Source organism: Gymnodraco acuticeps, unplaced genomic scaffold (assembly GCF_902827175.1).
Source record: "Gymnodraco acuticeps unplaced genomic scaffold, fGymAcu1.1, whole genome shotgun sequence".
NCBI classification, from domain to species: Eukaryota; Metazoa; Chordata; class Actinopteri; order Perciformes; family Bathydraconidae; genus Gymnodraco; species Gymnodraco acuticeps.
Window position 1 is genome coordinate 4,543,422 of NW_022992351.1, and position 12,935 is coordinate 4,556,356.

A 12,935-nucleotide genomic window follows, 5' to 3' on the forward strand; every position below is an offset into this window, starting at 1 on the left:
CTTTTTAGAGAGGTTTAGCAAAGAAAACTCCACCTCTGAGGTGATTTGGGTGGAAATGGGGGTTTTACCGTTTCTCTGGAACCCATTGGTCGATTTTGGTGATTGACATCTCTTTCTGACCGTTAGAGCCAATAGAATCGAAGGGGAATCTACCCACTCACACACATGGTAAAACAAAAAGGTGGGGGCGTTTCTAGCTCTGACATCTAGAAACGGAAAAGCAGGTTTATTGCTTATGGATTATCAGAAATCATTTCAAAGGGACACAGACACATTGGATTAACCTATGAATTAACTTCAGTAGCGTTTTTTTTTAATCGTTTTAATGCCATTGAAGACCAGACTACGACACAGGTGAGCCATGTTAGCGTTTTTAGCTACCTAGCGCCTCATGTTTTGATGTCTGTTCTTGTTATTATTTCCGCGTATTCGTATCATTGAGTGCTAATGTCTCCACGTCTGCACCCATCGATTATGTGTCATCTCACGATGTGAAACGATGTGTTGGATGTGCAGCAAAGATAAAGAATAAGGTTTTGTGAGTGAATTTCGGTGCAGTCATCTGTTGGCATTTTTCGCTCGTTGCTAATTCAGCGTTAGCATTGTGGGGGTTTTGTTGATTTAAAAAAAAAAAAAGATCAGTTAGATGAGTTTCTTCCCGTTGCATGAATATAAAACATTCATAGTTTATTAAATGAACATGCCCTCAGACACTGTTTCCTGCAAGATGTTGAGGGAGGGCCCCGCCGGTACCTGGGTCTGTCAGGCTTATTAACAACAATTATTGAAACAGATAATGTGTTGCAGTCCGTGAGTATGGGATGAAGTACACATATTTATATCAGGCTCATTTTACCAGATAATCATTAAGACGTGAATTTAGAATAATACAACATACAGACACGTGTGCTACCGTAAACCTCCTCTGCAGTATGTTAGTGAGATCTTGATCAGTTTGATGTTAATTTTTTGTTAGAAAGAATAGAGAATTTAAACAAGTAAAGAATTTCCTCCTGAATTACGAGCGAGCAGTGCATGCTTGTACCAGGCTCATCCCACAGCAATTATTTTTAAATCATTCATCAGTTATCTAATTAGTTGCTGCTTGATTTCAGTTGATCTCCTTATCAACCAAATGACTATGAACCATAAGACTACAACATAAGAGTAACAGTGGCTTAAGATCTTACTTTAAAAATGTATCTTTAATACATCTTTAAAACAAGCTCTAAAACCACTGGAATCATTATATAAACACTAGACAAAAAGCCATTCCGGTATCATCATTGCCACATTGTTAAAAAGTGTAATCTGTTCATCTGGGAAAATAGTTTACAAAAATGTCTGCTTAGTTTATAAAATCACTCGTGGGTTGGCTCCTCCTCCTTTGGCTGGCTTCATCAGCCTAAAGTCCACCTCAACCAGGGCTACTAGAAGTGCGGCTAGGGGAGACTGCACCATCCCATTTAGGAAAAGTGCATTTAGCCAGGCTGTATTTTCATTTAACGCATCCCATCAGTGGAATTAAATAACCAACCACAACCAATAAGAGAGTCCTCATCTTACTACACATTCAATCACAGTGTTAAAAAGTGGCTCATTAATAATCAACAGTGTCAGCACTGATGTGAGTGTGTATTGTGAATGTTTTCTTTATTATCATGACCTGTATTCAGTGATGTCGTCTATTGTAAATATGTACATTTTTTGGTATAACAATGTTGGTATTTTAATTCTTGCTTTTAGGATGCCAAACCGGATAACAAAAGACATGCTTCTGAACTCAACTGATTCTCTATCATTCCCTTCACCCTGTTGATATTTGGCAAAGGGACTATCGGTGAAAACTAGCCTTTTGGCTAATTCGAGTACTTTTACATGTTTTTAATATGTTGATTAATGTACACTGTCCCTTGTTTTAAATACATCAATTCAATTAAATTCAACAGTGGGAGATTTATTTGCTTATGAATGTATTGCTTAAAGGTTCATTTGACCCACTTACCAAAATAGTCATACTTTCTTACTTACTGCTGGGCACACATCATTTCACAGATTTCAATGTTGACGATCATTGCTATGGGCAGCATAAACAAAAATCAGATTTTATTTTAACCCCCAGAGAGATATCTCAAACCTGCAGAAAAATAACTGAAAATAACTTTGTGAATACATTTCTGGGACCAAGTAACAAAAAGTATCTCTTTGAAATTTAGGGTGAACTGACATTTTAATATGTTGCATTCTGTGTACAGTAAGAACGTGTTGAGAATTACTGCTTAATAGAATAGTGAGACAACAATTGTTTACTACTATAGCTGCATACCAATTAAATCAACCTGACATGCACAAGTTATAAAGAACAAAGTAGGCCTGTGTCCGCAAACCCTCTCCAGTCAAGGAGATCCCTGAAGAGCAGCCCTCAGTCACAGTCAGGTGAGATGGTCTGCAGGAAGTGACACTTGCTGATCATTCATCGATGTCTATCACCTATCCACCAATAGCCCTCTTATTGCCTGCTATTGTCCCCCAGAGGAATAAAAATGGCCACTGTGTCTCTTCCCATGAGAACTGGACATCTGTGAGGGAGGGGGCAATGCTTCCACTTTCTCTTGGTCAGTGTTGCCAAACTGAAAACAAACACGCATTGTACTTCAGCTTTGCTGCTGCCCTGATGTCCATAGACTGTCCGTGTTTATAGCGCAGCACTTAATTGTGGCCTCACACTGTTTCCATTCTCTGGTATTTCTCCAGGATAATTGCAACTATTGAGTCTTCACTGAGGTCTGATTGTTTGCTTTTGTTATTGCAACATTAGTATATGTTTGGGCGGTGTGTTTTTTGGCAGTCTTTCAAATGTCCTTTTTGTCATTTGCACTTTTTTAATTTGTGAAAAAGTGGTTGGGGAGAGGAAAACACTAAGAACACAAAGCAAAGCTTGTCTAAGGACTCTTCTGTTCTTTATTATCATACGCACAATTACAGAGAAAATGGTGTTTCAATGAAAATCTAAAATCTCAATCTCTCACAATACACAATAAATAGGTGTAGAAAATCATGTTAATAAAAGATAATAATCTTTAAAAGAATCTGTTAAAGAAGATTTAATATACATTTGTGGCAGGGAGTAACACCTTTTCGTGACCTTTTCTAAACAAACTTTTTGATTTGTACAAAAACAAATAAAATGTCACACATGTCTGGATTTGCATGAGGAGCAGCCATATCAAGTATTGTGCAAAAAACTGATGTAAATGTAGTAAGTCACTGATTGCATCGTGTCCTCGTCTCCTCAGGGGTGCTATCCATATCTCAGGGTGTTGATTAGATAGCAGCCCCCACCTACATTACAGTTCTTGTTTCCTCACATCGCATGTGTTGTGTGGTCGTACTGCATGGCCTGCATAGTTTTTAAGTCATATACATGATCAGTATGATGCTTATTTTTTAATAAATTGTAATCATAATGTCTCTTTCTCTGGGGCTGATTTGTATTAAAATGGCACCTTAGTGATAACCTTGCAGCGACATTGATGCATGGATGTACTTCATATGTTCAATTCTGATTTTGCCCCTCTGGACCAAAGGATTACACTATTTTATGGCTTCAGAACCACATAAGCATTTTCACGCATTTTAGTTTGTCACATTATAGTAGTGTCATGTTGTGGAAATATCCATTATACCATGCCTGGATTATCTAACCAGGGCCTCGAGGCAGCATGCTGTCTGGGTCCCTGCTCTGTCAGCAATACCCTCCACCTTGAGCATCTGCCTAGCCTTTGAGATAAGGGGACTGATACATTATATCTGGTGGTCTATAACTATTTATGACCACAGGTAGACATCATCTACAATAAAATGTGTTTGTATTTAAACAAACAGAAACCTTACAGCATCCTTATTGGCATTAAAGCTTCATCGGAAAGTGTTTGATTCGGTCATGCACTTCACATTGTGATGATCACTGGATGCCTGTCTCCTCACAGACCCCTTTGTAGCTCCAGAAGGCATTTGGCCCCCGCCTTCGGTCTTAGTTTAGCCGGCTGTGCTAAACTAGTTGCATGCGCTCCCACAATAACATTATTGACGTCACAAGCCATCGTTGGACACATGTTGCCTTCAGGTTCTCATTTTAAGCTTCGATTTCTGAGAACTTGTGTTGTAGAGCTTACTTGAAATGGCTGTTGCTGTTTGACCCATAGTTTGACCGGATGAAATGGCAGGCTGAATCATACAATCTTAAAAAAAGAATAATGTTATAGTATTGATATCAAATTAAAGACATTTCACTTAAATAAGAATTGAGTTACACAGAGAGTAATTTATACAAGCTACCCAGCAGTATGCAAAGTATAAATAGTATCAAGATACAATTAGCTGCACCATTACAAGCTTTGATAAATGAATCAATAATTCAGATCAAAACATATAATATATATTATATTGAAAATGGCCATTCTACATTATAAGTAGGCCTACTTTTAGTATTTCAAGTATATTTTGATGGTAATACTTTTTTGTAAAACATTTTGATTGCAGGACCTTTACTTGTAACAAAGTATTCTTACACTCTGGTACTCCTACTTTTACTTAAGTACAAGATCTGATTCTGAGTACTTCCTCCACCTCTGGCCAACAAGCAGACAGAATGAATCAGTGCGATTGGGACGTGTCTTCCAAATGCCCAACAGTCCCTGAACCCAGCGAGCTGCAAAACTGCGAGAGAAGCGGTGATTGAAGAGCAGAGCGGCGGCAGCGACGACGGCCATCTTAGAGCTACCGTGGTAACCTCATCTTCTGGATTTTATTTTTATTGTGGGAGAAACATTCCGCCTGGCTGACGTGGGAAGAAGAAGCTTTTTTTTTTTTTAATTCGCCGTGGTTGAACTCGAAGTCGGGATGCGGGTCCGAGGGAATACACCATTTGCATCCGCTGTCGGACTGGTCCTCGGACTATTATGTGCGGTGGAGGCAGCTAAAGGTAAACTGGGATTTATCTCCCGTTGGGTTGTGTCTGCCTGTCCGTGACACACTGGGTTATCTTTGGAAACGGTCAAAATGTAACGTTTCCTCCGGTTGTTGCCAGGCGATAAGGGTTTAAAACGAACGTTAGGCGGTGCGTTGCTTAGGGATGTTCAGGAACCTGCTCAGGGATGGTCATCTCTGGAGCCGCAGCACCCCGGCGGAGCAAGTGCATCCCGCGATACTGCATAATTTTTAACCTTTTACTAATCCTCATTTACACATTGTACTATTACAGTTACTGTTATTATATATGTGTGAGATTTACTAATAAAGCGTGGAAACCAGAAATAGTCTACTTTAAAGATAAAGCCACGAAACGACCCCCTTCTGTCATTGCTTTAATCTATTTTTGGCCCATTGGGTTGTCTCACTCGTTTCTTAATAATCTGACATGAGATACAAATTCACCCTCTGCAGAGTTCGTACAATTATTTTTTTTATAACTTGCTTGTGTCTGGTACTTCCTGTACTCATCTCGTTTTTTTATATATTTATTTGAGTACACCTGTTTTTAAGGCGAGTGATGATATGTTCACTTAACCCGTTTTTATTCAAGATGTCGTGTTATTAAAGCACAATTCATTATTCTTTACTAAGCCTAACGCTAGGTTTGGCACCGTTGTGTGGTCGCACCAGGACGGAGCTCAGTTGGCTACGCATTGCAGATCCTCTTCACCAGCCCCTGTTTTGTCGATTGGTTTAATAATGTATGTGGTGTGACTGTGATCACGGGTTTAAGTAAAAAACCTCTCTGTATGTCTTGGCCTTCTTGTAATCAGAGACTATATAATAGCTGAAAGTGAAACTGCGCTTTGCTATGTCACCGATGGACTTCATCCCACACTGAGGAGAGACATGCCTTTATTTGCTGCAGGGCGGTCCACCTCCCTCCTTTCAGCAGCTCACCCTCACTGCATGGATTTATAGACTGTGTTTTCACGTTAATCCCAATCCACTGACTCCCCAGAGCTTCCTGTTTCAGGGTGTGTAAAGGCAGGTGCATATTAGTCACTGGCCATGTCAGCATGTCTGGGCAGCCACTATTGCTGGAGGCCAGTTTGTGTTCTTCAAATGTTAAACCCTGTTTTATTCCCTCTGAACCGACCATGAAAAGGATATGTATACCCATAACATTTTACTGCATCTAATCCAGACATATTTGTTCCTGTTGCCATGTCAGGCAGCTGGGAATGCACAGCACCGGGAGCCTTCCATTTGTAAAGCAGTAACTTCATTTATTTCCTCGTCTATCGGAAATGAAAGGCCTAAAGCAGTGAGAATCTGGCTTTGTTGTAAGTGTGTTTGAAATGTGCACCTGCTGACTTCCCAGCTCTTATCAGCACTGGAGACCTGTGAAACCACCATCTTGGTGAGGGCTTATCTTTAATGACCAAAGGTCACCAGCTTATTTTGTACGTCACCTCTTGTCACCTTCAGTCTTGGTTAAAGTTTTCATGACTTGTTGATTATTTCTCTGTAATACAGGCCACCGTGCAGCGGATAATGAATTGTGTACTCTTCAGGTTAATCCATCTGATTTTATGACTTCAGAAACAGACTGAGCTTAAGCACATTCAGGTGAATTTACCTTGCCAAGAGATGTTTTGCTGCTCAGCTGTTCGCCTACAGATATTCATCACTGATGACGTGGCAACCCTTGTGGATCGGTTGGGAAAATATGTTCTTGATACACACATTTGTACCTAGCCTTTATGATTCATTACAGTGCCTGCAAGGAAATGTCAGTGTGTGTAAAACTGGTGCAAACACATATCTTCTGTGGCACACTGTTGAAGCCTCACAGAATGTTAGGCTTTTAACTCTTTGGTGTTTTACCACCACTGGTAATGTTTTTCTTCTTATTTTGATAACGTTTCTTATCTCTTGTTTTCAAATTCTCGCCCATGTCATCTTTTCCTTTTGCTGTTATGAGCAGCAGCTGCTGGGTGACTTCATGTTCTAGAGTCAAACCTTAGGTCTGCTCAAATCCATGAGCTTCCTCCAGACAAAGCCAGACAAAGGAAAAGCTGGCTGCTGGGAAGTTGCTTGGCCCATTCATCATTGAATTAAGTAATTCTAGTTGAACAAATTGGATGCCTCGCTTTTTGTGGTGCTGAGTTAACATATGCGTTCCCATTGCAGTAAAGTATACATTATAGATGCAAGTTTTCTCTTCACGTCTTCCTCATCTTGCATTCATTGGAGAAGCCTACCATTGATTCACTGAAAATCTCACGTCAGTTACGGTCAGAGCAATGTATCGGGTCAATACTTTTCATCTTAAATTGTGAAATGGACCTCTGAGTTTCCTCCCTGATAATGGCCTCATTAAAAATATTCATCATCTCTACAGTGTCTTTCTTCTTAAAAAAATGATTTCAATGATCATTATGTAAACTGATTTATGAATGTATTTAACAATTTTGGGATCATTTTAATGCCTTTTCAGAGGCTTTTCCACCAATGCAAGTGGCCATCAGTGACATACTCGAACATACATTATTGATATTAGCCTTCAAAAACCAATATTGCTTGAAACCTTTTGTCTGGCTTATGAAAAGCATAACGTAACACTGCTACATCTATTGATTAAAGGATTCTAGTACCAAAATGTAAGATTAACCCCATCAAAACGTCAGCCATTTTGAATTTGTTGTAGACAATCAGATCCCCCAATTTAAACCATTAACCTCCCAACAATCTGTGTTACGCAAGTCATTTTGCTATGTTATGGCAAACAGGAACTATGTGGATGCACACAGCTGACAATGTCTGCATTGTTCCACTCTTCCATGCAGATCCTCTAACTGTTGTATGCCATCTTTGAGTGCCAGTTTACAGACTTATATCTCCTCAGAAATAACATCACTAAATATCAATAGGGTGAGAAGGGAATGATAGAGAATCAGTTGGGTTCAGAAGCATTCCTTCGTACATGCCTTTTGTTATCCGGTTTAGCAAAAAAGAACATGTCAACAGTGCATCAGTGGTTTTGATAGATGGGAACCATTTCATTTTATGTTAAGTGATGTGCTCTGTATTCCACAGTGTCGGTCACTACAAGATTCATGGCTTTATCACAATCAGTCATTGGACATATCAAAAGGACTCGGAGCGCACCATTTGCAACATCACTTTATTGCTTTTTTGGTTCTTATTGATTTTTGAAGAATACCTCAAGTCAGCTGATATAACTGGTTTGTTCAAGGATTAATTTTGCAGAATTTCTAGTAAGCAGACCCTTGTCAGTAAGTGATGGCATTTTATAGACCTCAACATCTTCTATGATACAAGATTTCTGATTCACAATTTGACTCTTGGAGTCATTGCGTATGTTTACACTTAGTTTAACTGATATCTGTTATGTATTTGATTAGATGTTGTTTTGAAAAACAGACAACCAGGACTTAGAAATGAAATAACTTTGCATTAATAAATTGATCCAAACATTTCACCCTGTATTTTCCTGAATTACAGTTTGCTTGCCCCACACAGAGGCCCTGTTCCTACTGTTTAACTCTTACATTATTGCAGTATTTATTCAGAGATTTCTCAGAGGAACAAAGGGCTTTTAGGGCCAGACTTCAGAGGTCGGGATGTTGACTAAGCACATCACAATGTGTTCACTGTTCGGAGGATTGCGACTGAAGCCCCTCAAGAATGTGTATATGAGATAATCCCCGAAAGTGCTAATTTGTTGAAGCATTTCGTTTTGGTAATTTGCCACTTAGTGCTGGACAGATGAGGCCATGAGAATACTGGACTCAATTCGGGTCGGTGGTGACTTTCCTCTCATCGGTGCCTTCGTGGACTGAATGGAGTCAGTGAACTGTCAAGAATGGGTCATTCAGTTGTGCATATTAAGTTGTGTTAGCCACCAGGAAAAGGGATAGCATTCACATGAGCCTCTGGTAGAGCAAAAGCGTAATTCAGATATGAAAAAAACAATATGAGAAATAATCAGAATCCAGGATTTGAATGAGTCCATCCACATTTTGTATGGATTAGTTAAAACGTCTGCTTAATCAAGTTTTGTCAATTGCAGCAGAATATTTTGAAGGTATTGCAATAAACCATCCAAATTCACAAGAAAGTCATTTTGGTTTTATTTGTATTACTGAGTGTAACAAATACTGGAGCAAACCGGTTTTAAACATGGCTGTGTTACCTGCTCCCTTAAGTCCCATTGTTTCCAGGTAAATACTGGCACTGCAGAGGGATTCACATTTGGGTGTTCCCAGCATGCAATGATACATGCTCCCTGGGAAACGGGTAACCAAAGAGCGCATTACCTGCAGCAGCAGGTCAGCTGCACCCTGCGCAGAGCTCTACCCGTCTCACTCTCACTTCTGCGCTCTCACTGGCTCTTTTGTGCGGCTCCTACAGAGAGGTGATTGAGTTGCATTCGAGGCTCTGCGTCTCCCAACCCCCTCTTCAGAGGAGCACCACTGCCGTAAAGAGGGTGTGTTCGTTCTGTCGGGCATTGGAGACTGCCTAGAGAGGACAAACAAATGTTGTTGCCTGGCAGAGAAACTGAGAGGCTCTCCTGTCTGTGTGAGCAGGGTGTTTGGGGAGTGAGGGCCCCTGAAGTCTGGGTTTCCTTTTTAAAAGGGTCCGTAGAACAGTCCCCAGTCTGTGATGGAGGTGGCTTGCGTCAACATGCTGAGGGGCTTGTAAAGACAAACAGAGAAGTGTGCCGTCTGTTTCAGACCGTGAGCAAATTGTCCATTGATTATTCCCGAGCAACAGAGTTAAGAGAGCCACTCGCCAGCATGATTGAAGTCATTGCCTTAATCAGATTTGCATTCGTCTCATACGTTGACCCGCTTGGCTGCAGCTTCGGTTGTTCTCTGTTTGATACTCCTGAAGCTGCCTTCTAAACAACCATGAAGAGGCCCTGTGGTGGAGGTTGAAAGCTCTCCTTCTGGCAAGCAGAGATTTTGAGCAGTTAGTCCACAGCTGTAATTGCCTTCTGGTCTCACACTCTGAGTCACTTGATGTCGGTGCATTTTGCATATTTCTCTGTATTTGTTTTTTGTCATGGAGCTGTTCAAATTCTTCAAGTTTTTTGTGCTTTCCTCCTGAAACTCCTCAATGTCTGACTATCACCTGAGCACAGGCACTGCTTTCTCGCTTCCCAGTATTCTTCTGTAGCTTATGGGACAAATGTGAACAAATATTGTGGCAACAGAGAGGCTTTATTTAGTCTCAAACAAAGACAAAATGACAGATAGTTTGTAGTAGACCATGCTGCCACTCATGTTACCTGTAATTGGCAGGTTTTGCTAATAATCTTTTAAGTTATTTATAATTTCGGGTAATCAAACATGCAGAGAGTAAACTGGTTATGCAGTATTATTAATCAAAGTTAAACACAAGCTGCTCAGTTTGTGATTCATGTACACAGGCTAACATTTTCACACTGTTTGCAGGCAGTATGATGTTTAGTAGAAAGTACGGACTAATTTATTATCTGAAATCTCTATAGACATCAACACGTAAATCACCAGGTAATAAAACGGTTGCAAATACCAACTTGAATTATTGCACTTAAAAGTGAAGTGTTGCTCAGTAGCTGATCCGCCGCGGAGTGGGCTGCAGCTTCACATTTGCATGTAATCAAACATGATAAAGGTTTGCAGGCTGTCGGACATTAAAGGTTAAATATTAGCTAAATCGATGAAGCAGATCTCCTCAACGCGTCACACCTGACACTTGGCTCCACCATCATGATTACACAACATGCCCTCAGAGGTTCCCAGGCATTATCAGGCTTCATCTGATAATTACAGAGCGATCATCTGCTGCAGTGATGCTGCTACAATCTGTACAGCTGTGGTTTAGCTCTCTGGCTCTCCCAGGGTGACCAGTATCCTGGGAACAGTCTGCTATCATTGTATTTGGTTAAGCCCATGGCCATAGTGAGGGTTTACAGTACACGTGCAAAGCTTTTAACAAGCGTTGTGGAGGCAGGCTGATTTAATTTCCCCTCCATGAAGAGGAGACATCACAGCAATAGCATAGAGTGAGTGTGTACCGGCTTCCTGTTGAACCTCAGGATTATCAGGACCTATTGTGGCACTCAAATTCTCGCAGGAAGTGTTTCATCACGGTTAATAGGTCAAACTGTAAGAGTTACGCGTCAATAAAAGAGCTAGGCAACCATATAGGTGCTTTGTCTTTGTGTCCATGTTGAATGGTCAGTGGGGTCACCCGGTTCTCTGTGGGTCATGAGAGAAGTCGTCCATGACATGTCACTGGGAGCCCTGCAGACAATATTAACTTGGGAGTTTTATAGTTTATATTTTTTTGTAGATAATTTATGGTCAATATTTGGGGGAAAACTCACAGAAAATGTTTCTATGCAAAGAGAAGTGAGGCCTATTTAGCCTAAAGACAAAACTATTTATTGTCCCTGTTTGTAAATCAGTTGCAAGACTAGCACAAAAGTTGCAGTGCTACATTAATTAAACTGGAAAAACATTGTATAAAGGAAGACATTTCGGCTTGGTTTAGTTTGGAGTGGGGTTGTTTATTGCAAAGGATATGGTTAAAATAAAGTACAAAAAAATACAACAACAAGGATCATAATTGTGGAAATGACATTAAAATATGAATGGTAAGATGATAAAGCAAGTAGCTTTCCCCACTTTAAAGTAAACCCTCACTCAGTTGCCACTGTATTAGGTACACTGTACATTTATATTAACAAAGGTAGACCAATGCCCTTTTCCGCACGTTTCCATGACTGCCAATCATCAAATGAAAAAACAGATTATTGCAGGATTGTTGTATTAGTCTGTATAGTTTAACTATGTGAACCTGATCAACTGGTAACTTGGCGTTAATTGATCAAGATATCAGGACAGATGATAATGATATTTCCCTTTTTATGCTTCATGGGCACAGAGATGTTCATGTGCCCATGAAGCATAAATACATGACAAAGCATGCATCATTTTTAGAAGAACCAATGTATTTAAAAGCATTTAATGTCTCTTAAAATGCGCCCTCTGGTCTGAAGAGACAGAGCTGATCAGTGGATGGCTTGGTACGGCACAACTTAGCACACACAGTCACAAGTATTACTATCCTTGTAGACCTGTGTCATAGGTGAGCCAGGTTTCTGCTGCCTCTCTAAAACGCTTTATTTATCATGCTTATTAAAAGTGGTTCCTGGTGTTGGCGGGACATTCTCACTAATTTCGTTGTTACATGCTCATCGTCAGATAATATGCATAATGAAAACTTGGCACTATCATTTGCTTTGTTTGATGTCTTGCTAGTCACTTGACCTTGTCATTGAATGAAGTAGACCAGGGGTCAGCAACCTTTTTGATATGAAGTGCCATTTAAAAAAATAAAATAAAATGTATCAGCGTGCCGACGAATGTGAATTATTAACGGGGGGGGGGGTGAGGAGCTCGACGCTCGTGAACTGTCAACAGGAGGGCGGGGGGAGCCTCGCTGCGGGGAAGCAGTGTGTGGACCTGTCAGCGCAACTTACATGATTCCGAATTTAACAAACACATTTAAATAATTGGTTTAAACGGCATAATAATAAGGACGATCGTCCGTTCCGTGATTCTCCAGAACACACAGATGGCCAGTCCGCCCCTTTTGTAGCATATTATTTCGATGAGAGATGAGCAGATCGCCACTGGGCTTTCAACTAAAGACACGCAAAAACTGTGGCATTTGTACAGCTCCTTATGCCTACACGCCTACTGCAATTTGTGAAGTGTGGTGAAACCATCAGCACTGCACCACGGAGGAAAGCGGCAGAAAGTCGCCTGGAGTTACGGCCCCCACACGGCGGCGTGCGTTGCCGCTTGGCAGTGGGCGTGTCTTGAGCTTGGGGAGTTTATGCGACCAACAACCAATCACATGAATCTCTCCTGTCAATT

The 12,935-nt window shown here is 40.6% G+C and overlaps 1 protein-coding gene across 5 annotated transcripts in view; it reads left to right on the forward strand.

Moving 5' to 3' along the window:
* Positions 1–4,712: 4,712 nt before the first annotated feature.
* Positions 4,713–12,935, forward strand: part of clstn1 (calsyntenin 1) — a 38,678-nt gene continuing 30,455 nt past the window's right edge. For all 5 annotated transcript variants that reach the window (XM_034209211.1, XM_034209212.1, XM_034209214.1 and 2 more), the window contains exon 1: positions 4,713–4,984. In XM_034209211.1, the coding sequence (XP_034065102.1) occupies positions 4,903–4,984 (82 nt within the window). In that variant the 5' untranslated portion in view covers positions 4,713–4,902. The remainder of the gene's footprint in view (positions 4,985–12,935) is intronic.